At 36.1% G+C, this 24,350-nt stretch overlaps 6 protein-coding genes across 13 annotated transcripts; 4 read left to right on the plus strand and 2 right to left on the minus strand.

Moving 5' to 3' along the window:
- Nucleotides 1-1,080: 1,080 nt before the first annotated feature.
- LOC663631 (NFX1-type zinc finger-containing protein 1) lies at nt 1,081-9,617 on the plus strand. 2 transcript variants are annotated; one of them, XM_008192736.3, is made up of 9 exons: nt 1,081-1,357; nt 2,043-2,084; nt 2,144-4,176; nt 4,227-4,538; nt 4,619-5,656; nt 5,702-5,949; nt 5,999-6,314; nt 7,485-7,754; nt 7,805-9,617. In XM_008192736.3, exons 1-9 carry the CDS (start codon nt 1,279-1,281, stop codon nt 9,560-9,562), a joined length of 6,096 nt encoding a protein of 2,031 aa, XP_008190958.1. In that variant the 5' UTR covers nt 1,081-1,278; the 3' UTR covers nt 9,563-9,617. The 2 variants fall into 2 exon arrangements, with proteins under 2 accessions (XP_008190958.1, XP_008190959.1); XM_008192737.3 differs by lacking the exon at nt 2,043-2,084.
- Nucleotides 9,582-12,773, minus strand: LOC662754 (glutathione S-transferase). Of its 5 annotated transcripts, none has more exons than XM_962382.4 (5): nt 12,621-12,773; nt 10,694-10,834; nt 10,465-10,632; nt 9,863-10,005; nt 9,582-9,816 (listed from the first exon to the last, which is right to left on the minus strand). In XM_962382.4, exons 2-5 carry the CDS (start codon nt 10,827-10,829, stop codon nt 9,649-9,651), a joined length of 615 nt encoding a protein of 204 aa, XP_967475.1. In that variant the 5' UTR covers nt 10,830-10,834; nt 12,621-12,773; the 3' UTR covers nt 9,582-9,648. The 5 variants fall into 5 exon arrangements, with proteins under 5 accessions (XP_967475.1, XP_008190960.1, XP_015833288.1 ...); XM_008192738.2 differs by having other exon boundaries at nt 10,694-10,831; nt 12,621-12,768; XM_015977802.2 differs by lacking the exon at nt 12,621-12,773 and adding an exon at nt 12,327-12,348.
- Larp7 (La related protein 7) lies at nt 12,621-15,759 on the minus strand. 2 transcript variants are annotated; one of them, XR_010335688.1, is made up of 5 exons: nt 15,502-15,759; nt 14,603-15,440; nt 14,326-14,548; nt 13,044-14,268; nt 12,621-12,995 (listed from the first exon to the last, which is right to left on the minus strand). XR_010335688.1 is itself a non-coding variant. In XM_969637.5 (4 exons), exons 1-4 carry the CDS (start codon nt 15,674-15,676, stop codon nt 13,990-13,992), a joined length of 1,515 nt encoding a protein of 504 aa, XP_974730.2. In that variant the 5' UTR covers nt 15,677-15,757; the 3' UTR covers nt 12,621-13,989. The 2 variants fall into 2 exon arrangements, 1 of the variants encoding a protein (XP_974730.2); XM_969637.5 differs by having other exon boundaries at nt 12,621-14,268; nt 15,502-15,757.
- On the plus strand, nt 13,073-13,975 carry Gar1 (Gar1 ribonucleoprotein). The gene is made up of 2 exons (XM_001816076.4): nt 13,073-13,444; nt 13,495-13,975. Exons 1-2 carry the CDS (start codon nt 13,073-13,075, stop codon nt 13,768-13,770), a joined length of 648 nt encoding a protein of 215 aa, XP_001816128.1. The 3' UTR covers nt 13,771-13,975.
- A 1,950-nt stretch (nt 15,760-17,709) lies between the features above and the next one.
- LOC663579 (zinc transporter ZIP1) lies at nt 17,710-19,070 on the plus strand. Of its 2 annotated transcripts, none has more exons than XM_008192735.3 (2): nt 17,710-17,860; nt 17,924-19,070. In XM_008192735.3, exon 2 carries the CDS (start codon nt 17,937-17,939, stop codon nt 18,927-18,929), a length of 993 nt encoding a protein of 330 aa, XP_008190957.1. In that variant the 5' UTR covers nt 17,710-17,860; nt 17,924-17,936; the 3' UTR covers nt 18,930-19,070. The 2 variants fall into 2 exon arrangements, with proteins under 2 accessions (XP_008190957.1, XP_974711.1); XM_969618.4 differs by having other exon boundaries at nt 17,735-17,860; nt 17,927-19,070.
- A 2,431-nt stretch (nt 19,071-21,501) lies between these two features.
- LOC663561 (zinc transporter ZIP1) lies at nt 21,502-23,019 on the plus strand. Its single transcript, XM_969600.5, has one exon. The coding sequence runs from the start codon at nt 21,780-21,782 to the stop codon at nt 22,755-22,757; it is 978 nt and encodes a 325-aa protein (XP_974693.1). The 5' UTR covers nt 21,502-21,779; the 3' UTR covers nt 22,758-23,019.
- Nucleotides 23,020-24,350: the final 1,331 nt, after the last annotated feature.

Raw genomic sequence — 24,350 nt, forward strand, 5'->3', positions numbered from 1 at the left:
ATAAAAAAATTTGCTAAAGAATGGAATTTTACTTTAATAGCTGCTTCTCCTAAAAATCAAAGGTCGAATGGCCAGAGTGAACGAACTATACAAACTGTTAAAAACATAATTAAAAAAACAACTGAAATGGGAGAAGACATGTATTTAGCTCTTTTAGCTCTTCGCAATACACCTATTTACGACATTTATACTCCATCACAATTACTAATGTCTAGATATTTACGTGATCAACTACCCATCAGCAATCACAATTTAAAACCAAAAATTATTAACACTAAAATATTTCATAAAAAGATTGACAATAAACAAAAAATAAGTAAAATTAATTTTGATAAAAGGGGAGTAAAACAGTTTCCACAATTTTACAATAATGAAGTTGTAAGGTATCAGGAAGTACCAAAAAGCTGTTGGAAACTAGGTAGAATTGTAGAGCGACTTAGGGATCGTACTTATAGGATTCAAAAGGACAATGGAAGATGCATTATTAGAAATCGCAGGTACATTAAGAAAACTAGAGAAAACACAGACGATTTCATGCATTCTCTTGAGTCCAATAATGATTGTAAAAATACTCTTTCTTCGACTTTTGTTTATAATATAGATTTAGATGGAAGTGATAAAAGCAATAGTGAACCTTGTGTGGTTGACAACCAAGAAATAAACAGTGAAGTACCAAATCAAAGTGAATTAGTGCCTGTCGAGATTCAAAGTGAAAATAACAAAACCAGTGAACTCACACAAGGGGAGGAAAGTGCTAGTAATAAGAGTTTAGAAGATAAGTTAGCAGTAAGTAGCGTTAATAACTTAGAAAGTAGTTTAGAAATTAGTAAGGAAAACAACAAAGACAATAAAATTAAAACTACAAAATCAGGACGGAAATCGAAACGTCCGAAAAGGTTAAAGGATTTTGTATCTAGTTAAAGGGAAGGATGTTATACATGTGTATGTTGTATTGTACATAATAAAGTTTAGTCTTTAGCTGACTCTCGTGTAGCACAGACGTGCCTCGATCCTCACCCCACTCTCCAGCATAACAATACGTATTTACATTTACAATACGCATGCGCTTTAATATGCACGAACATCTACTGGTCGTGTCGTTTTTCTATATTTGTGTATGTGTATTTAATTTTGCAGACAGTGCACTTTTATGTAGTAACGTAAATCGGACATTTTTTAATTTTTGGTGTCTAAACCTTTAATGTAAACTGTTGACTTCATTATTTACTGCTCACGTTAAATGGATATATGTTAAAAACTGTTACGTAAGTTCCTAATATGCAGAACTGGAAGCAGGGTAATCCCAGAACTTCACGCGGACGCGGTGGTGGAAACCCTAACTGGCGGTCCCGTCGAGGTAATAATCAACTTACTTTTATTAAAACTACAATTTATATTAGTTTTCAAATAAAGTGAAGAGAAAAAATTATCGCTTCTTCATTTTTATTTCTGCTGCGTACCTGTTTTTGTGTCAAAAATTTACTTTAACAAAAGGGCAATTTATTTCATATGTGCTAAAATGTGTGATTATTACTTAACATTGTGTTCAATATGAATTATACACAGGAATCCAGCATTCATCAAGTGTGAAAACTCATTATTCATTTCTGTTATCAGTACAATTACTTGATCTATCTAGATGTAACAAAGAGACTACAGAGAAATGAAGCAACAATCGTATAATGAAACCTAGAAGCTTTTGTTTAAAGTAACTCCAATAACCGATAACTCACTATCTGCATATCAACCTTTTATGAGCTCATGTGATACGAGTAATTGCCTAGATTTTAAAACAGAGGTATTTTCCCGATAGTACCTAAATAAATATTGACGAAGGGCTTTCAAATTATGTGAAAAAAATAACTTTTTTAAAATCATTTTAAGACTACAAGAGGAAAATAAGTAATGTTACATTTTGTATATTCTGAGTATTTCTGTAGCCTTCAGTTGTTCTTAAATAAGGATAAATATTACGAGGTTCCTGCTGGTCTACTTAGTAAAACAGGAAAATTTTGTTAATCGCTTTTCTTGTTTGTTTTTAGTTGATAATGAAATGTACGGAAGTTTTAACGAATTATATTCAGGTATATCAACAACATTATCATTATAAAAGAGATGTTTTACACTATTTGTTTATTTAAAGGAAGAGAAATTTGGAATTCCAACAACTGGAGAAACCGTAATTCTAGGAGCGGAGTACGACGAAACCGAAGTCCAAGTACCAGTTCCGAGCGGTCCTTTCCTGGTAGGAATCGTTCTGGATTCGTCCCAGGACAACAAGACCAAAGAGGTGGCAGAAGACCTAACCAAAATGCAAGAAAAATGGGTTTCAAAGCCCTGCAAGATTTGTTAAACAAGGATTCCGAGGATTTAATCCTAGAATTGTCCAACATTAAAAGAGGCATACAGGACTACATCAAAACGAGTTTGTCCGACGATGGCATTGTGCTGTTCGTCAAAGTTTTGAAGAAAGTGTCGGACTCGGCCTTTGTTGAAAACAAGTACAAGGTTTTACAATTATATCTGGATGAAGTATTTGTTGACAAATTGGTAAAGTATGTTGCTTTATTGCCAATGCAAAGCGATTTAGACCGAACAAGGAATCAATTTTTTTGGGAAAACACCGATGAGTTTTGGAACAATGTTATAGGAATTTGCCAGGATATCTATAATGCAATCCCCACATTTGGGTTCAAAGTTTTACCAAATATACTGAAAAGTTTGCTCGTCTGTTTCCCCGCGTTTCAAGACCAACACAAGCAACATATTTCGGATGGGATAAGGGACAGTGTGAACAAACTCAATGAAAGTTTGCAAATCATGATTGCAGAGGAAGAAGAAAAGAAGAAAGCTTCTATACAAAAGAAAGTTTCAACATTAATTGAGGAAGAACCACCGGATGATTTTCATCAAATTTCTGTCTACCCCAATTCACTTGAACTCCTTGGAGGCACTCGAGTTTTTCTGCGTAAAAACATAGTAGAAGGACCTTATAAAGACGTACACCACTACTTGGACGTCCAGTTTAGACTGCTAAGAGAAGACTTTGTTGGGCCTTTGAGAAATGGGATAGCCACGTACCGAACAGAATCAACCCAGAAGCAGCGAATTGAAAATGTCAATATTTACAAAAAAGTACAGTTTTTAAATCAAGAGACAATCAACGAACAATACTGCATTCGATTAAGGTTCGACTTTTCACGCAAAACAAAGAAATTTCGCTTTGAAGACTCCAAGAAATTCATGTTTGGTTCTCTCCTCTGCTTCACCTGCGACAACTTCAAGTCACTACTCTTTGGCAAAATTGCTCAGCGAGACGTGAAAGACCTTGAAAAGGGGGAACTGATTGTAGGTTTTGATCAAAATGTGCTCGTGGACTACAAAGCGAACTATTTGATGATCGAATGCGGAATCTACTTCGAGCCGTATTTCCACGTCCTCAACGTCCTCAAAAACATAAACACTGACGAATTCCCGATGGAAAAATACATCATTCGCGTGGACCCCACACCTCAACCGCCGGAATACCTCAACGACCCAACCCCCCGTAAAATCTCAATCCGTGGTCATGATTTTTTCCCTCTCCTCAACTGGCCCAACACCAACTTCTACACTTTCAACCAATCGCAACTAAGGGCCTTCCGGGCAGCTTTAACGCAAGAGTTCTCCGTTATTCAAGGCCCACCTGGCACTGGGAAGACCTTCCTTGGCCTCAAAATCGCCCACACTTTGCTGCAAAATCAGGCCATTTGGTTCAAGAAAACCCCGATGTTGGTCATCTGCTACACCAACCATGCCCTCGACCAGTTCTTGGAGGGTTTGGCTCTGGCCACTGACAGAATCATTCGAATTGGGGGACAGAGCAGAAACCAAAATGTGGCAAAGTTCAATTTGAGAAATATAAAGTTCCGGACAAACCCGGCCGTTTTACAACAAAGACACGGAGTGAAAGTCCTCTTGCTACAAATCCAGAATATAACGGAAAACTTGAAAGAAATCGATTTTTATCACAGCATCAGAGATTTCAAAGTTTTTATTGATGTGATACCGAATTTTATTACAACATGGTTTCATCGCGCTACAATAGACGAACTACTGGACTGGTTGCTGCCCGAATATGAAAATGAAGACTTGGATTCGACTAATGAAGTTAAAAGTCCTAGGAGTGTTGCAGAGGTTTGTATTTAACTCTGGATTTGACTTGATAGCAAATTCAACTTTTTCAGGTCCAGGACAAAGTCGCTAACTTGCAGATTGAAGATGAAATGTTTGATGAAAATTTGTCGGATTATGAAATCGAAGAAGATGAAAATATGAAAATTGAGTTGGATGATCTTTTCGATGAAGTGAATGCAATGGCGGTTCAGTGCAGCATTCCCCTTATTACGCTCTCCTCACTTCAGCAAAGGATTTCTGCACTAGAAAGAACTTTCCAGCAACTGAAGCAAAAGGAAGAGATAACTATGGAGGATATTTTCGAAGAAGATCGAATTGTCTTCGAATTGTATAAACTGAAATTTCGTTACGACAGTTTAAATGTAAGTGATTCTATTGTTCTCACATTTTCACAAAAAAGTTGACTTATCTGTAGAGTATTTTATGATTTTGTTCTTTTCAGTTTAGACTAACCGAGGGCAAGCAAATGCGTTTCATGAAAAGAAGAGTTCCTGATTGGTCAGAGTTCACGAATCCTCACAAATTGTCACCCGACGATCGCTGGAATTTATACTTTTTTTGTTTAAATTTATACAGACAGAAATTAAATGAGAAGCTGAGCGTACTAAATGAGCAGTTCCGCGAACAACACAAAATCTATGAAGAAATGCGGGACATTGAAAACACGAAAGCAATGAAAAACGTGCTTGTTGTTGGTATGACGACCACTGGAGCAGCCCGTCTAAGATCTTCGTTGCAAACGTTGAAAAGTCCAATCGTTATTGTCGAGGAAGCAGCGGAGATTCTAGAAGCTCACATCGTTTCCTCTTTGACCAAACATTGCAAACACTTGATTCTCATCGGAGACCATCAGCAGTTGAAACCGAGCACTGCGAGTTATAACATAGAAAAGTTTTACAATTTGGGGATAAGTCTATTTGAGAGAATGGTTGTGAACAGAATCCAGTTGAATACCCTAAACGTGCAACACAGAATGAGGCCGGAGATTGCCAGTTTGGTCTCGCCGACCATTTATCCAACCCTGCAAGATCACCCGTCTGTGAACGACAGACCTGATATAAAAGGGGTCGATAATTGCTTGTTTTTCATCGACCACAAGCACCCTGAAGCAAATTGTGAAGGCAAAAGCAAGAAGAATTACCATGAAGTTGACTTCTTGATCTATTTCGCAAGGCATCTTATTCTGAACGGTTACGAACCCGGAAACATCACAATCCTGGCGGCTTACTTGGGGCAAATGTTCGAGTTGCAGAAAGAGAGGCGCAAACACAATGAGCTTCTAGCGAACGTAAGAATTGCAGTTTTGGATAACTATCAAGGTGAAGAATGCGATATTATCCTACTTTCGCTGGTTCGAAACAACGAGGAAAACAAAATCGGGTTCCTATCAATTGAAAACAGAGTTTGTGTGGCGCTTTCAAGAGCCAGAAACGGCTTCTATCTCATGGGGAACATGGACCAGTTGTGTGCCGCTAGTCAAGTAATTTAAAATTTCGTAAATTGCAATGTTTAGAGTATTTTTTAGCTTTGGCGTGAGATTTACAAGACTTTTGAACGCCAGAATGCCATTGGACCCCACCTAGCCCTACGGTGCCAAGTGCACCCAGATAAGGTCACGTATGTGGCAAGCGGAAAGGATTTTCTGAATATATCAGAAGGAGGGTGCAACCAGAAATGTGGGGCTGATTTGAATTGCGGTCATCAGTGCACTTCTCTTTGCCACGTGTTAAATCGAGATCATGCAAGCTACAGGTGCCTTGAAACGTGCGGGAAGTAAGTCCATTTGTGAGATTACTTAACATTTGCCAACTTGAAATTTTAGAAAATTGTGCGATAAAAATGAACTACATTTATGCCAAAGAAGGTGTTACCAAGAGTGTGGTCCTTGCACTTACAAGGTGTCAAGGACCCTAAAATGTGGGCATGTTGTGAACTTGGAGTGTCACCTGGATCCTGCAACTTACAGTTGTGAGGAGCTCGTGCCTACGCAACTTCCCTGTGGTCACAACGCTGACAAGCCTTGCCACTGCAATCCGGAAACTTTTCCTTGCCCGTTCCCCTGCGAAAAACAGGTGGAACCTTGTGGCCATGCGTGCACTAGAAATTGCCACGTTCGGCAGGATCCAGATCACTTAGAAGTAGGTTTAACAAAAAACTACAAACAGCATTGCCCATGTGTTGGGCAATTTGAGTTCTAAATTATTTTAACTCAGTTTCGATTTTTGTCCAACCACAGAGAAACTGATATATCTGTTTGTGCGTAGGAAATCCCCGGCCATGTTGCGGGCTCAACCAATTTCAGGAAAGAAGTAACAATTTCTAAATTAATTTCATACAAAAACAATAAAGTATTAATCTGTTAAAAAAATAATAGAAAGAAAAGTTATATAAAATGATCACATTTTCTGGACATTTCCGATTTACACTACCTTCATCTTTTTTCAAATAACCAAAAACTTAACTATGACAAACTTAAAAAGGACATTTGTGACTATATAACAATAATTCAGGAATATTCTGAAATAAATCTCAGAGATAGAAAATTATTCTTAAAAAGTATTGGAAGTTCCTAGTACAGAAAAAGTAAATTTTTTACGTTATAATGAACAATGTTTACATAAGGCTTAAAATTAAAAGTTCTTTAGGGAATGATTCTAAGTAGAGAGATAAAGAGGCACAACTTTAATTATTACTGACTGAAACAATAATTAAATTCAAATTTCAAGACTACGATCAAAATCCAAGCTCATCTCAAGTCGTCCTAATCAATTGATGGTGAAACAGCAAGATAAACAAATCAAAATTTACGTTTTAAGGCTGGCTTTTGGAACTGCTTCGGACCGGCGACAGAACTTTCGAACTTGGCATTTTATTTACTTTCTGAATTCTGACTAATCTCTGATCTTCCTATCCTAATTACTCCACATTTTTATATCTTCACAAAAGACGTTTAGTGATGTAATGATTTTACTTTTGTTCTCATAATATGTGGGTAGTACCACGTGCAAGTATCAAACTAAAACCTTGACTGCTGGTCTCCACTCGGTCTATCATGCGTGAAAAAGCAATATGTATTAATTAGTCTATTGGTTTTTTGTAAAAGAAACGACGCGTGTGGGAAGTTTTAAAATCTTAAAACGTTGAATCCTTGATTTAGCCTCTTCAACAATAATTTACCATCATAAATATGAATACTCTAATGATTGAAAATAATGGGCACTTTTATACACGATTTTATTTGTGAACATTTCTTCAGTGAAACGCATTATTATTGCATGTTTTCAGTACCACATTTTTCTCTGTTTTAGTACAAATGTAAGAAACGTTGCGCTAAAAACCAAAAGAATTGCAAAGCCGAACCCGAAAAACACAAGTGCAAGAAACTATGTTTTGAGGATTGTGACGCCTGTATGGTCCGTGTTAGGAAACAGCGAACCATCTGTCCACATTTTTACGACGTGCCTTGTTCCAGTAACGTGGACGATATAAGCTGCGAAAAGCCTTGCACCAAAATATTGCCTTGCAATCACAAATGCAAAAATAAATGCAATCAACCGTGCGGAAACTGCAAAGAAAAGGTGAGTAAATTTAACTTCAATCTCCAATGAGGAGTTTATCACTATCACAGGTTGAGAAACAAATCCCGGTATGTGCCCATACAATCAAAGTAAAATGTAGCGAAGAACCTCTCCGAAAATTCTGTACCAAAAAATGTCCTCTGACACTACCCTGTGGCCACCCTTGCACGAAAAAATGCAACGAGTCTTGCACCCCAACTTGCACCGTTCTGGCCACCTGTGCATTGAAAGCCCCTTGTGGCCACACCGTGACCAAGTTACCGTGCCACCTAGCCCATGGTGCCCTCGACCCTAAAACCCTGCTACAACACTGCAACCACCCTTGCGGTGGCCAGTTACTGTGCGAGCACACCTGCTCGGGAACCTGCGGGGAGTGCTCGCAGGGCCGCATCCACAAACGCTGCGACGCAAAATGCGGGAACCCCCTGGTGTGCAACCACATCTGCGAGTTCCCCTGCAGACAGGCCTGCAGGCCCTGCGTGCGCCCTTGCCCCTACAAGTGCAAGCACAGCGCCTGTGGGAAGCGCTGCGGCGATATCTGCGTCCCTTGCAAGGAGAGCTGCCCCCGCAGGTGCAAGCACCGAAGGTGCTCCAAGTACTGCGGGGAAATCTGCGACGTGCCCCCTTGTCAAGAGCCTTGCAGCAAATTACTGGCATGTGGCCACCAATGTATCGGGTTCTGCGGCGATCCTTGCCCTCAAAAATGCCGCATTTGTGACGAAGACGAGGTGACCGAAGTGTTTTTCGGGTTCGAGGCTGAAGACGATGCCCGGTTTGTGCTCCTGGAGGACTGCGGCCACATTTTCGAAAATACGGGACTGGAAACGTGGCTGGGGCAAGACGACGGGGAAGTGATCAAGTTCAAGGAGTGTCCGCGGTGCAAAACGGCGATCAAAACAACGGCCCGATTCAGTGATTATGTGAAGAAAGCGAAGGCCGATGTGGCCAAAGTTAAGAAAAATCTGCACGGGACTGAGAATGAGTTGAACATGAAGAGGCAAGAACTGGCGAGACTGCTACTAAAAGTTAGGACGAATGCACAAGATGTGAAATGTTCCAACTTCTTTAAAGATATTTTGGGCGCGATGGAAACCCGTCTGCGAATTTCTCTAATGGGCAAGCGCCAACGTATCAACAAATTTGAGTTGAATGCAATTGAATCCAAACTCCAAATCATCGAACACATCGTTGACATTGGCATAAACTGCCCCACGGCTCTTTCAAAAAATCGCTGCTCCTCTCAGGTCAAATTCATACTCAAGATTTTGGAACGTGAGGACAACTACGTAACGGATCAAGAAATAGACGATATCCCGTACGAATTGAACCGTTTGTCACGAATCGCCGAACTTGAAGAAATCGAAAGTTCGCCAAACTTCCTCCAACGATATTCAAATTCTTCCACAGTTAGGCGCGTTACCGAACAAATTGAAGGCTTTCTCTTCGGTTTCGGCAAGTTTTATGACCAGGATGAACAAACGGTCAAGGAATTATTGCAAGAGTTGAGTCGATTGGTCGCGTCGGGAATAGGAATTTCAGAACAGGAAAAAAGGGAAATTGTTAAAGCCATGGGTTTCAGGCAAGGGCATTGGTTCAAGTGCCCCAATGGCCACCCTTACTGCATAGCTGACTGTGGGGGCGCAATGGTGGAGTCAAAATGCCCGGAATGTGCGTGCAAAATAGGGGGAGGTAGTCACACACTGCGCGCCGATAATGCGTTGGCTTCTGAAATGGATGGAGCCCAGTTTCCCGCTTGGTCGGAAACTGCAAACAATATGGGCAATTTTTTGTTAGATTTCGATGATTGATCCAGTTAATTAAACACGATTATACTTTATTGATTTATTAAATTTATTATTACAAGTAGTTGTCTTATTAATGGTGCTTATTCGCGTTACATGTCAGACTTCGGACGCTTCTCTACCCAGTTCTTGATTGCTGGTATTTCCAAAACGCTTTTTTTCAAAGCAACAAGGTTCGGATAGTCGGCGATTATGTCGCTACCGCACATAAAACACAGATATTTCAACAGGGCAACAAAGAATAAATCGGCCCATGTTAGCTGAAATAATAAAAGTGGAATTCTGTAACTCGAGACAAATTTATACCTTTCCAACGGCAAGATGTCCATTGTTAGCCTTGACAATGGCATCCAGACGTTGCAAGTAATAAGGGATGGTCTCCTTAAATAGGGGCTCTTTCCTAGATTCCTTAACAGCTTCGTTTTGCTCGTAATGGTAAAGGGCGATTTCTGTTAAACAGTTGAAAATTTTAGAAAGTCCTGATAAAATATTAAGACGGCATCGAAATGTTTTGCTTCCCAAATATGCGTTGTAAAAAAAGTTTCTTCTACCTCCAGATTTCCGTGAGAAGTTTTTCTGCATTCTCGAATTTTTTTAACAAATAATGTAAAATGTTAAAGCGAACTGTCGCTGTAGTCTTTATATTTAAATTTTGAGGGATTTCCGGTTCAATTTTATTTTTGAAACCGATCGTCACCACTTGAGTCAAGCAACATTTGAAGCAAAATCATTTTGCAGTGAATTTATTACAATAAATAAATAAATGCACACCAAGCGACCGATATGAAACGAATTCAACATGTGTTTTGTTCGATACTTTGCCATTATTTTGGTTAAAAAGTCATAAAAACGAAAGCGTATCAATTAACTTGAACACGTCCTAGCTATTTGTAAATATAATTGCTCACTTTGGCGCAAATCGCTGATGGTGTCCACGATGGCGTCGATTTCCAGATCTTCCCAATCGTCATTGCCGACTAGTTTGACCTTTTTGGCGAAAAATCTAGCCATGGCAACACTTTGGTGTGCCACCTTCCCGTTGTATTCCAAAATGGGGACTTGGCCAAAGGGCATGTCTGAGAGTATTAAAAGTATTGTTATCAATTAATTAATTAAGGCTTGGGAAAGATTACGCACTGGGTTTGAGTTGGGGCCAGTTTTCGCGGTCGAAGCGGTGGTCCTCAAATTCGATTCCGCCGTAGTTGAGGAGGAATCTGATGGGTTCGGCGAGGGCCTCCACTGGGAAGTAGGTTAATTTATATGCAGGAGCCATTTCTTCTGGAAATTAAACACATAACTGTTAAATACTGAAAATGGTGGAAACACCTGTTGTATTGAATATGTTAATTGACTTGCGGGTGCGCTTTATGCAAGCTCCTTCCATCATTTTCAATGCGTTAATGTGACACTTACGTGACAAGTTAATTCTGTTTTTGTTTTATGGTGTTAATTCAATTAAACGGTTACCATAACAAAAATCGATTTTGTGGCAGCTATTTAATGAGTGTTGTTACACCGAGAGCGGAAAAATCCTAACACATTACTCTTATTATAACATTTTTCATACTTTCATGACTGGTAAATGCTGGAGATATCAGTTTCAGATTCAGTCAATTTTATGATAAAGATTTTGTCCTATAAGTATTACACGGCCCTAGAGTACAAGCTGATACCAAAGTTTTATAGTTTTTTAAGTTCAAATGTAGTTACAAAATAAAAAGATAAGAATACAAATAAGAGTAATATTAATCTATGCGTTGCTAGGGGGAATGATAACATGTAGATCACTTGTAGTATTTTTAAAGTTGATATAAAAAGCAGTAATCTTTACTTTCTTCCTCGTAAGCGATAACATGCGAGTATGTGAGATAGAGAATATTGTGTGATATTTTTTGACTCCAAGAAAAGCTATTTGTATTTTATTAAGTTATCACTAATAATACAAATATGTAGTAGCGGATGTTTAATAATGTAGGTATTTATAAGATAATGCAATCAATAAAACATCACTGGTTTGCAGTGGTGACTCAATTGAAAAAAGGTACATTACACTGCAGAATTTTTGATCAAAACATTTTTTAGATAATGAAATTTTGTAATGTTTTCTCAAGGAAACGAACATGAAAAATGACTAGCAGATTTGTAACAAAACAAACAGTGCTTAAGTATTATAGATATTATACTTATAAGACCTAATAGTTTTCACAAATTTATGGAAGTTTTCATTATATTTTTTAATAGTATAGGACAATTTATTCAACTTGGTGTTACTACAGTAGGTAGTAGAATATTACGTACGGATATTTTTTTGTTAGATTATAAGTATGTAGTATCAAATAATAATAATTTAGGAGTAACCCAAATAAAAAATATTTTATAAGTGATTTTAACGCATTTAAAAAGTTACTATAATATCGCTGAAAAAATTAGCGTTTTTATTTAAGTGGAAAAGTTTTATATTTTAACGCAGGAAAACCCTGATGTACATTTACTTGTGTTTTAAATTTTAATTTATTTCACAGATGTTCTTATAGCTTATAAAAACAGCAGAAAGACCTTGATACAACGAAATAATATCGTAGCTCCCAACATCCTCCCACCCTACCTAAAAAAAATATTTTGTACAAGGTGGTATATATAGAGGATTCTTCTAAATTTGAAATTCCATTATTCAACTTGTGTTGCAAGTTTTTGTTGGGTATAATTACTGGTTTTTATTTAGATATAGTACCTATTAGATATAATTTATATCATTTTTTTACATACTTACTGCACTAAACAATACTCTGATAAGCCGGTTCACACACCTGTCGAAGCGTAAAATTTTAGAATTTCCGGTTAATACTGAACGAAACCTGTTAACCCCTTGTAAATAAAAAAAAATATAGGTACACCACTTAACCAAAAATCAAAAACCAGTAAAAAAAAAATTACGAAAATGGACACCCCAACATAAATGTGAAGTGACTAAGAATTCATCATTATGTGGCCTAACAAAGTAACTAGTACCTATTTAATTTAATTGAGGGAATTAATGGTTAAAAAAAGAATGTGTAGTACTTACCAGATGATAATAATTGTTGGAAAATGTTAATCACTGGCTATATTCGCAATGGAACCTTTCCCAGAACGAAGTCAAATAATTAATAATTATGCACTGTTGCTAGAATCAGCTTTAAATGGTTATTTCAACAAGAAAGGAAACCAATGGGAAGTGTGGGGCGTAGCAATATTTTGTTCAAGGTTAATTTAAAAATAAAATGTTTTTTTCCCTCAAAGTATGCAACTAATTATACACATGTGGTTTGAAGTTATAGCTTCATCTTCTAACTTTACAGTTTTCTGTTTTGATGGTAACTCAGAAAACTCCTAGAGGGCCCAAAGTTTAGGAGTGTTTACAGTTGGAGGTTACGTTTGCAGGAGAGGTTATGTTGCCGCACTGAAAATTTAGTGTAAACCACGTGTTTACAAAGGGACGCTCTTTTACGTTTCTAATTATTTGAGGAGTGAAACAAAATGTCTTTTCGTGGCCGAGGCGGCGGTGGTGGCGGCTTTGGAGGTCGTGGTCGTGGGGGCGGCGGCGCTCGAAATTTTGGTGGAGGCGGCGGGAGAAATAGTTTTGGTGGTCGCGGGGGCGGCGGGCGAAACTATGATCAAGGCCCTCCTGAGAGAGTGATTCCTTTGGGCTACTTCGATTACACCGTACAAGATGATTTAGTTGCTAAAGTAGAAATAGAAGACGTTCCATTTTTCAATGCGCCGATTTACCTCGAAAATAAGGAACAAATCGGAAAAATTGATGAAATTTTTGGAAATCTCAGAGATTATTACGTTTCGATACGTCTCGGAGACGACATAAAAGCTAGCAGTTTTAAAAAGAATCAAAAGGTATAAAAAAATTCACTTACCATTCACACATCTAAAATAATGTTTTGCAGTTGTTTATTGATCCTGCGAAGTTGTTACCACTTCAAAGATTCCTACCGAAGCCCCCAGGCTCAGTCCAGAAACGAGGCGGTCGAGGGGGAGGTCGTGGGGGTGGCGGAGGCCGCGGTGGTGGCAGAGGGGGCGGCAATCGCGGCGGGTTTGGAGGAAGAGGAGGCGGCAATTTCGGTGGACGTGGGGGTCGTGGGGGCGGCGGCGGTTTTAGAGGTGGTCGTGGGGGTGGATTTGGCGGCGGCCGAGGAGGGGGCGGCGGCGGCAAGAGGTGGTAGACTTGAAATTGTGACCAATGTTTTTTGTGGTTGGCAATTGTTCCATTAAGTGTATGAAATTTTTATTACGAAAATAGATCTATGAAAAATAAGAACTACAGGTTATTTCAAATTTTTGTGTGAATATGTCAGCAAACAACACGAAATGGATGGTGCCACTGTTTGACAAAGTTAATAAATAAAGAATATTTAAAAAAAATTTAAACTGAAAACAAAACCTTAATCATCAAATTTTGTATGTTTTGCTTTCTTTAACAGTTTGTCTCTACCACGTTGTTTCTTTTTTGCTTTGTTTAGTTTATCCTCACGATCTGTTTTAATTTTTTCCCAATATGAAGATTCTTCCTGTCCTGTTAATACCTCTTTTTTGCCAAAAGATTCTTGGGAGCAAAAATTTTTAGCGCCCTCCGTGGTGTTAAATCTTACATAAATGTTCTCACTGCCAGGGTTTGGAATATCTACGTACAATATATCAGCTGAAGAAGTTTTAATTTCATTCTGAAAAACGATTTATCGCAAATAAATTGGCCAAGATATTTAGTTTAGAAAATTTACCTTAAGTTTCTTTATATCCAGGGTAGCTTCGGTTAGCTTTATTTTTACAATAAGTCCCTTGGTAAAATCCTCTTTGTTGAGTTCAGTCTTAGCAGTGGGAGTTTTCGACTTTTGTTCATAATTTGGTTGATTAAACTTGGCTTTTAGAAGGTGTTTTTTAAACTCTTTCATTTTCTTCTTTTGTAAATCTAGATACCGATTTCGCATCTTTTTCCACTCTTTTCTAAAAAACAATTATTTATCAATGATTAAAGATAATTCTAGCTGCTTCACTTACTTTGATAACACTTGGAGGCCCAATTCTTTTATGTAATTTTTCTTTTTGTGTTCTTTTTTCAATTTCTTCTTTTTCTTATTTTCGGCATCGTCCGACTCAGAAACGTCTCCAGTATCATGTTTTGAATTTTTTTCTTTTTCGTCACTTTCACTGTGTTCATCATTTTCTTCAGTGTGCTTACTATCATCGACTTTCATTTTTTTCCCTTTTTCTTCACTTTCGCCGGATTCACTTTCTTCAAGTTTTCGTTTTCTTATTTTTTCCTCCGCTTTACTCTCACAGTGTTCACTATCTAGTTTTTCGCTATTCTCACTATTGTCTTCAAGTTTTCGCTTTTTTGTTGCCTTTTCGTCTTCTCCAGATTTTGGCTTCAGTGTAGAATTTTTAGAGGAAGCCTCAGATTGTTCATTACTTTCTTCAAATGTTTTAATACTACAAAGAGTTTCTGGTTCTGTATTTGACGGCATTTTGCAGCCAATGCTTTCAAAGTAATTTAAAGCATTTTGCGCTTCCTTTTCTTTCTCGAATTCGACAAAAGCAAAACCCTTTATGGCACTATTGTTTTTGTATTTTGGTATAGAAACGTAGACCACATTTCCAAATTCAGAAAAAACAGAGTTCAACCATTCATGAGTTGCATCGGATTTTAGGCGTTCTACATAAATCGTACAATCATCAACGTTAGCCTTTTCTTTAACCGGTTTTGTACGACGAATTCTACTACGATCTTCTGATAATTCGATTAACTGCGACTTTTGTACAGCTTTTTGGATATCATCTATGCTGGTTGTGAGTTTAGTAATTTTGTTAAATTTCAAAAATACGTTCAGGTCGACAACTGAAAAAAGTGCTTGGTATTTACCTACAACTACTCATAAAATAATCATATAGTCACTTACAAGGATTCTCCTTTATTAATTGAGATAGAAATCTATCTTTGGTGAGGTTAGAGTCGCTAAAATAAAATTCCATTTGCTGCAAAATGGAATTGTAGAGTTGCTTTTTTCGATGGCGACCTTTTTTAAGTATTGAATCGTCGTGTGCATTTGCATTTTCTTTCGTTTCATTTTCCATTTTCAATACTTTGCAGAAGTAAAAATGAAAATTATAACCTAACTTAGCGTTTGGAAATGAAATTGAAAAAGAAACTGCCGCCAACCATAGAAAAAAAATATTTGTTGGAGGTAAATTTGGTTGCCTAATTAAAAAAAATGTTTTTAGAATGCAAAAAAAATCATTTACTTTTTAAATTATACGCCGCTTACTCTTATTCATAGGAGATAGCTCTTATTCAAAAAATAATTATGTTTAGTTGTATCAATTACACCCATGCTACTCCTAGTGCATTGTGTGCTGCACTTTTTACCTAATCAGGCGTGAAGTCTTAAGTGAATAACTCTATGTATTTAGTTTAGATTATGAAAAAAAAACTTTTATACTTTATTAACTAATTTAATTAAGTTTTACCATGAATTTGAATAGTACTTCAAATCGTTTCAAATAATCCATTATGTGAAACTGAATACTCACCTTGATTTCATCTTTCTTAGAAACGAACTATAAAGTCACCGATAAAATGATAAAAGTAAGTTGTTTATTACATTAAGTTACTTAAATCACTGACATACTTATATTGTTTGCCTTATGGATTGTGAAATTTAAACATCAGCACGTATAAGTACTGATGTTATCGCCTTAGCAACATATAAGCCACCAACTTGAGCAATCTTACAATAGGTTTAAATTTTATGAAACCATAAGTAAAATTATTCATCAGATTAAATTACAACAGTCATTTAAAAAAAACATTTATCATAACTAACTCATAGTATCTTTGCCGATGTTTTTTCGTGCTTATTTATTATTTAACTATGTACTTTTGGAGATGTTTTTATCTTTTGGCTTTTGGCCACAATTAATGAGGCAAATTCAAAATAAAAAGTTATAGTATGTACATTTGCAAAGATATTTTGAAAAACACATTAATTTTTTTAATTGTTAGTCCTTGCAATTTTAATTTAATTCTGGTCTAAAAGAATCATTGATCCACAATATTGATCCGTAAATGTATAAGTTTTTTCTAGTTAAAAGTTTAAAATAATACGAAATACAAAATAACAACAAACAAACAAAGAAAACAAACGTTAGAATAACTACAACTTGTCCTATCCAAATGTTTATAACTACTTTTTGTATTTAGATACACCAGCTATCAATAAAAAAAGTCAAGTGACTTAAATTAAAACTTTGTACCCTATTCATATCATTTATGTGTGTACTTAATTGTACTCACATTGTAAAACGATTTACTGATGTCATTGTTTTATTAACAAGTAGATAACAAGCATTTAAGTCATCAAGATAAATTAGGCTTAAGTCTTTTATCTAAGTCACTCAAACTAACGTCTGCATGAAGTTTTAGCAGACGATAGGCAAGTGGATAATGTTACAATAATTATAAGCACGTTCAATCATCATACAACCTGAATACCTACTTATAGATTATTATTTATCTTTTTGTCAATTTTTTTCCGATTTCTTTTTAAAAATGAGGTAAATACACTCATTTTATAAAAATGTAAAAATTGTCTATTCAATTACACAAATTTTTCATTATGAAAGTTTTTCTATTTGATTAAAAATTATTCATAAAGAATTTATTGTAAAAAATTTATACCTACTTACTTTTCAATCTCTTACTAGATAATTTTTCCTGTTGAGATAATGAGAATGAGAGTACCACCAGCAGGTGTTGTCCATATAGGGTGAGTTTTATAGTAGAGGCCAAGTGCCAAGTATAAAAAAATACTTGTACGTAATGTAGAGGGTTTTGGAAAAAAAAAACAGGAAAAATACGTTTTGAATAAAAGAAATGTTTAGAGACAAGAATGAATTTAAAAATAAGAAAAAAATAGACAACATCAAAAATAGAAATACGGCATTTCTTGATAAATACCTAAAAGTATTAGCAAAATGAATATCTGTTGTAAACGGATAATTATGTTTTTTCCCAAAAACTAAAAAAAATGTTACAAAGAAGAAAAAATTAAAAATACAGAAATGTTAAGCACCGCAAGTGTTTAATTTATGTAAACATCAGATAGATATCCAAACTTTGTTATACTAATTCATTGCTGGTATTATCACAAGTCATATCCCCACCTTATCAGTCGTATATAAATACAAGACGCCTTGTTCAATAAAACCACTTACTCCTATTTCAAAATAAGGTAACACACAACCAAAATAGTAACTAGAGTAAGTGATATGCACGTAGTATCCAAACGGTTATCTTCTATTCTTTTACTATTTTTGTTTTAGTAGTTAAGATAAAATGTCTTCCACCGGCGAAGGAAACGATACAGTAACCGCAAAAGCAGTAGCAATGGGCGTGCTTTTTGCCGCATCCATGACTCTCGGTACCATTCCTATAAAACTATCCGAATGGTTCGACTGGAAATCTGGTACCAAAAACAGCGTTTACGTCCAAATGCTCCTCTCTCTAGGCGGCGGTGTTCTATTATGCACGACCTTTTTGCATTTGCTTCCAGAAGTGATTGAAGGCATTGAAAATCAGGAAAGCTTCACAAAGTACCAAGTCCTCCCTGTTGCTGAGTTTCTCATGTGCGCTGGCTTTTTCGTCATGTATTTTGTGGAAGAATGCGTCCACTTTTACCTGCATCAGAGAGAACAGAATTTTCATATAAAATCAGCTCGCAGTAGCATTTCTGTGAGCAGGGGTCAACTGGATTCGAAAAGTGACGAGGATCTGGTACCACCTTCGGATGTGGTAATCCCCGAACAAGGGTACCAGCAGTACCACCACCACATCGATCACAGCCATGTGGATCATAGCCACATGGTGATCGAGGACACGACGATTATCTCAATTAGGGGGTTTTTGGTGGTTTTGGCTCTGTCAGTCCACGAGTTATTTGAAGGCCTGTCGGTGGGTTTGGAGTCTTCTAGCAGTAATGTGTGGTACATGTTTGGGGCTGTCAGTGCCCATAAACTAGTCATTGCGTTCTGTATTGGCATCGAATTGGTCACTTCGGGCATGAAGACGATGCTGGTGGTGATATATGTATTTGTTTTTGCCGTGGTTAGTCCTTTGGGGATTGGGATCGGGATTGCGGTTACTGAAGAAAGCGAATCTTCGACCACGGTCGTGTCTGTGATATTGCAAGGATTGGCGAGCGGGACCTTGCTCTACGTTGTGTTCTTCGAAATATTGAGAGAAGAGAGGAAAGCGGGAATTAAACAGTATTTTTCAGTTTTACTAGGATTTATTATTATGTTAGGAATAACTTTAATAGATGTTGACTAAAAAATTGACATGGTATACTCAAAAATGTACAAATATACCTAGTTTTCTTGAAATGTAAATTTATAAATGTTTATTTTAAGACACATTTATAAATAAATATTTATGAAATAATAAAAAACTACAAAGATGATAAAACCACAATCAGGCTGTGAGCGAAATAATACGTATTCGATGACCTAATGACACAATTTTGAGAATTTCAGTTGTGATTATGTTGTTCATATGATCACGATCAAAAATTTTGTTTGAACAAAGTAGGTCAAATGTTCGAGGGTCAATAGATAAAAATTGTGTTGGTAAAAAATGACGCACCGGGAAAAATACGATGGGAAACAAATTAATCTATTGATAATTATTTTCCAGCAGGTCTTGTATAAATAAAGACTTAACATTGTACTTTTACATGTACAGCAAATTAAGAAAGATTGATCAAAATACTCAAAATACCTATTTAATAAAAGTTTAGTTGTGTTTTTATTACGCATTATATCTTTTACTATTTTTTTTAATATTCACTATTATTTTTTAAAGCTATTAATTTTGTATATAAGTTAATACCCACCTTGCATTTATTAGTTTTGTTTTTTTGTCTAAAAACTCCATAATTTTTTTTAGTTTAAAAATACCTGCCAATTTCTGTTTAAAAAAAATATAATTTTTAAGTTTAAGTTTTCAACGGTTTGCTAACTGATATATCTACCTATTGTTAAGCAAATATTGTCAACATGTAAATTAAATACAAAATACAATTATTGCAGAGCGATGTAAAAAAGGAGTTACAAGGAAGATGGGTTTTTTGCAACAGTAACAGTGTAAACAGTAGCCATAGCATAACTTTAAACAATTTGGAATTGGTGTAGGTTTTTTATAATCGCAAGGATTAGAAAAAAGCTAAAGCTTATTTAAAGTAATTGCGTAAACCACAGTTTTGATAATGGAATTTATTATTATTTATACGCACTTTTATCATAAAAATCGTAAGAACAAATTTTGTTACTCCACTTAACTAGGCCCCGTCCGGGTGTGTACTTTACTTACCTTTTGGTTTGGAGACCCTTTTTCAAAATTAAGTTATATTTGGATGTATGTTACAATTAATACACGCTTGTTTACCTAGTTATCTACGTTAACTTATAAAAATACTCTCAGTATCAAACTTAGTTTGCTATGATTTATTGTCGATGTTTCGCCAAATTTTTTGGGGCTTCGTCAGGACAATGATAAGAAATCATTCGTGTAGTGTGACGAGGAATCAAAATAAGCTTGACTGCATTCCCATTATCACACCATAATCTAAGCAAGCAGTCGATGAACGGCAAATTTAACGAAATAAAAGTTGTATATTTACATTTTAAAATTATTAAAAATATTTTTGGCAAAAAATGCAATTGTTTCAAAAACTAAGCAAAATCGAAAAAAGAAAAAAAAAGAATTTTTTATTTATTTACGAGTTGCTACTTGTGGTGTCGTTAATTTAGGTGACAATGTGAACTGTAATTGGGGGGTAAGATTGTAAAAGATTTCTTTGGAAAATTTAAATGCAGGCAAGACTGTAAATAAGGAGCTTAAAAAATGTTGACTACTGGTAAGTGATCCCTTTGTTGCCAAATTATAGCATCTTGTAATAAAAGTAATAAATCACGCATCTGGTTTGCGTCTAAAGAGAAAAGACCGATTATTTAATCAACCAAGTAAAAATTTATAATACTGAGACCAGGGTTCAATAGGCTAGCAGGTAAGGATTCACTTAGGGTCGCTTTATAGAAAGCGAAATTATGATTTAAGTCGCGATCTTTTTTGGTGTGGGATAACCGATAAGGTTGGATAAAAAAATTTTTGGTTTAAATTTCGTAAAATTTATTTAAATACATATTTTAACAAAGATTTTGTTCAATAGCTTAACCTAGACCATTGTAAAAATTTTTTGAAAGCTCCCTTCCCCAAATTAATTGGAGGATCCTCTCCTAGGCTTCAGACCATAAAATCTTAGTTACGCCCTAATCACAGCCCTTAATACGTCTTTCAAAATCAGTTGGTATTCTGACTTTATTTCATCAGAAGGTGCGTGGAAAAGCAGACCTTTTTCTGAGCAGGAGGAACTCTAATAAGTGTATAATTCTTGCTCCGAATTACCATGAATATTACTGTGCTACCTAAGATCTTTTGGTAAATAAAAAATATTTATTTCTGTAACGTATGTTTAAATGGCATTAAATAAATTAATGAATGTAAATGCATTAAATAATCATACTGATAAAAAAATCTAAAAATAAACGACTTTATCTGTTAAAATGTAGATAATTTGAACCTATACTTAACCCTCTTCAAAATAATGGCTTTCAAAATTGTCAAGTTCCTGTTCAATTGTACATTTTTTCAATTTATACTTAATTTAGCCTGTAAAATATGGCTACGTATTCTAAAAAGATAAACCATTCAGTATAAACATTTTAATTGTTTTAAACATATCTATTCATTTGATTGTCAATCGCCAAAAACTAAGAGCGTTTATTAAACGAAAACGGCATGTGTTGTATTTGGTTCTTTATTATCTCCATTTCAATTACAAATTACAATTACAAATTACCAAACAATCGATAACCTACCCTTCATTTCATTATCTCGAGAGTGCAGACTTGAATGGAAGGTATCAGTTATCGCAAACTGATCTTAACCAATAGAGCCTCTTAAATATTAATAAATAAAAACACGTTGATGACGCCACTAATTGTGTCAATAATTAAAGTTCCCTTCTGTAAATTATCAAAACCATTCACAATCCCGATCTAATCATCAGAACACCTCTGGCTGTAGCAGCAGCCCGATCAGTTCAGTGCCTCCACCTCCGCAATGACCAGTGACAAAACAATCACCGCCAAGTCGGTGGCGATGTGCGTCCTCTTCACCGCCTCGCTCACCCTCGGCACCCTCCCGATCCTCCTCTCCCGAATCTTCCGCTGGAGCTCCGACGCCCAGCAGAACCCCTACGTGCGGAAGCTGCTCTGTCTGGGCGGCGGCGTCCTCCTCTGCACCACCTTCATGCACCTCCTGCCCGAGGTGTCCGAGAGGATCGAGAAAATCGACAGCATCCCCACCAAGGACGTCCACTACGCCGAGCTCCTCATGTGCGCCGGCTTCTTCACCATGTACTTCGTGGAGGAGTGCGTCCACGCCTGCCTGCACCACCACCACCACAAGGACGAGTCCGTGCTTGCCAGGACCCTCTCGGTGCGGCGGGGGGACAAGGACCCGGAAAAGTCCAAGACCAACAGCGCCAGGACCACGGTCGAAGGCCCCATCACCGTCTGCGTCGAAGACAAGAAGCACATGCACGACCACAGCCACGGCCACAGCCACTTCGTCCCAGACACGGAAGACTCGACCATGGTGACCATCAGAGGCCTGTTCGTGGTTTTAGCTCTGTCAGTCCACGAGTTATTTGAAGGTCTGGCAGTGGGTTTGGAGTCCTCGAGTCAGAATGTTTGGTACATGTTTGGGGCTGTCAGTGCCCATAAACTTGTCATTGCCTTCTGTATTGGGGTAGAGCTTGTCTCTTCCGGGTTGAGGACCGCAGTGGTCATACTTTACGTTTTTATTTTCGCGGTTGTTAGTCCCTTAGGGATCGGGATGGGGATTGTTATCAGTACGGAAGGGCAATCAGCCACTGAGTTGCCTTCGGTGTTTTTGCAAGGGATCGCGTCAGGGACACTGCTGTATGTTGTCTTTTTCGAAATATTGAGCTCCGAGAGGAAAGGTGGGCTTGGACAGTTCCTTTCCGTTATCGTAGGGTTTCTTATCATGCTCACTATTAAAATTTTCGAAGACTGAAATGTACAAGCGACTTAAATGTTCTAAAAATCTCTGTATGTGATACTATGTGGAAAGATATTTGATGTGAATGTTGACACTTTTTAAGATTAGTTTTATGTACTTAACAAATTATTTTGTAACATAAAATAAATAGAATTAGGTATCATTTTTGATACCTGCAAACGACTTACTTAATTTTAAGTATTAGTATTACACCCACATGTGGGTAAACAAAACTTTATTTGTATATAAATATTTTTTTAATAAAAATTAATCGGTTTCCGTCCTTTTTCATTAACCATATTTATTTGTGATGCAGTTTCTATCTTTGAACATCGGTATTTTAAAATATAATTCAGATTTATTGATACAATGATATAGACTTTGATAACACATGTCAACATATTAATAAGATAATACTAATTCTGTGTAATATCGAAAATTTGAAATTATTTATTCAATTTCCAAATCATTTTAGACCGTTTATAAAATTGCAGCAAAATTTGGTTCAGATTCCTTTGCTGATTTTGCAAATAAATTAATTAGGGTTAATTGAATTATTCTATTTCTAATTAAATTTTTCTTTGTCTGACGCTCGAATTTTAAAAAATTATGTTTATGTCCTAAGAGTCCAAACATAAAACGAAAATAATTTTGTTTGTTTGATTTCAATTGTTCGTACTGTGATAATCGTTTTGTGAACAACCGAATTAAAAAAATAAACTTGAACTTAAAATTGAAAAAATTAAATTGATTATTGCGTTATTCGCCGTCTGGCTTTTGGAAGCAATTTATTTCTTATCACTGGTTGTAATCACAGGTCGATAATTTAATGATGAAATTCATTTGAAAAGCTAACAATCAAACTATATATTTACTTTAATATTTGTTATGAAATGTAAGTTTATTGAGTAATGATAGCGCTTTGATCTAAATAGTGTGCTCAATTTTCAACTATATCTTTAAAATTAAATTTTTATAGTATAGTACACTCTTTATCCAATATAATATACCTAAAATATTTGGAACAAGTCTAAGATGCCGTGGTCAAAATCAATGTTTTATTTTGTTAGAATCAGATTAGAAATTATAACAAATGTTATTTCCCAAATCTTTTATTACTGCGTCACCTGTTTCGACCGTGAGACTATCATCAGGCTATAAAAAATAAATTTTACAGCGTTGTTTGTTAAAAATTCGCAATATTGCTGCGTGATAATCTAACGTTTGGTTTAATTAGCACGCGCGTGTTTGCAAAAATGTACCTTTAAATGAAAAAACTTTTATTAGACTATACAATGGAATAGAGCTGTCATAAAAAGTAATGAATAAAGAAAAATTCCCGGATTTCAAGGCTGAAATCGCGATTTCATTTTTAAGTACGCATATTCCTCTTGAGATAAAACGTCATGTTTAAGTGATTTTACAAATTGAAAAAATTTAATCCGTCAAAGTTGTTATTTCTAACTCTTGCAAAGTCAGGTCACATATTTTTCTACCGGTTTTACAGTTTTGCAATTAATTAAATAGATTTATATTTAACTACATAACAGTCTGCAGTATATTTTGTAATATCAGTTATTAGAAAGTTATTTTCTATTTATTCAGCAC

Source organism: Tribolium castaneum, chromosome 1, assembly GCF_031307605.1.
Source record: "Tribolium castaneum strain GA2 chromosome 1, icTriCast1.1, whole genome shotgun sequence".
Taxonomy (NCBI): domain Eukaryota; kingdom Metazoa; phylum Arthropoda; class Insecta; order Coleoptera; family Tenebrionidae; genus Tribolium; species Tribolium castaneum.

What these genes read in the sequence shown, in the direction of transcription:
- LOC663631 (XM_008192736.3), top strand. Translation starts at nt 1,279, where the DNA reads ATGCAGAACTGGAAGCAGGGTAATCCCAGAACTTCACGCGGACGCGGT. An exon ending in TTCGTTACGACAGTTTAAAT is followed by an intron (nt 4,539 to 4,618) that starts GTAAGTGATTCT and finishes TGTTCTTTTCAG; the next exon opens with TTTAGACTAACCGAGGGCAA. An exon ending in TGCCTTGAAACGTGCGGGAA is followed by an intron (nt 5,950 to 5,998) that starts GTAAGTCCATTT and finishes TTGAAATTTTAG; the next exon opens with AAAATTGTGCGATAAAAATG.
- LOC662754 (XM_064359544.1), bottom strand. Translation starts at nt 10,943, where the DNA reads ATGATGGAAGGAGCTTGCATAAAGCGCACCCGCAAGTCAATTAACATA. An exon ending in CATCAGCGATTTGCGCCAAA is followed by an intron (nt 10,006 to 10,464) that starts GTGAGCAATTAT and finishes ACTGTTTAACAG; the next exon opens with AAATCGCCCTTTACCATTAC. An exon ending in GACATCTTGCCGTTGGAAAG is followed by an intron (nt 9,817 to 9,862) that starts GTATAAATTTGT and finishes TTATTATTTCAG; the next exon opens with CTAACATGGGCCGATTTATT.
- Gar1 (XM_001816076.4), top strand. Translation starts at nt 13,073, where the DNA reads ATGTCTTTTCGTGGCCGAGGCGGCGGTGGTGGCGGCTTTGGAGGTCGT. An exon ending in GTTTTAAAAAGAATCAAAAG is followed by an intron (nt 13,445 to 13,494) that starts GTATAAAAAAAT and finishes AATGTTTTGCAG; the next exon opens with TTGTTTATTGATCCTGCGAA.
- Larp7 (XM_969637.5), bottom strand. Translation starts at nt 15,676, where the DNA reads ATGGAAAATGAAACGAAAGAAAATGCAAATGCACACGACGATTCAATA. An exon ending in GGCCTCCAAGTGTTATCAAA is followed by an intron (nt 14,549 to 14,602) that starts GTAAGTGAAGCA and finishes ATTGTTTTTTAG; the next exon opens with AAAAGAGTGGAAAAAGATGC. An exon ending in TGGATATAAAGAAACTTAAG is followed by an intron (nt 14,269 to 14,325) that starts GTAAATTTTCTA and finishes ATCGTTTTTCAG; the next exon opens with AATGAAATTAAAACTTCTTC.
- LOC663579 (XM_008192735.3), top strand. Translation starts at nt 17,937, where the DNA reads ATGTCTTCCACCGGCGAAGGAAACGATACAGTAACCGCAAAAGCAGTA.
- LOC663561 (XM_969600.5), top strand. Translation starts at nt 21,780, where the DNA reads ATGACCAGTGACAAAACAATCACCGCCAAGTCGGTGGCGATGTGCGTC.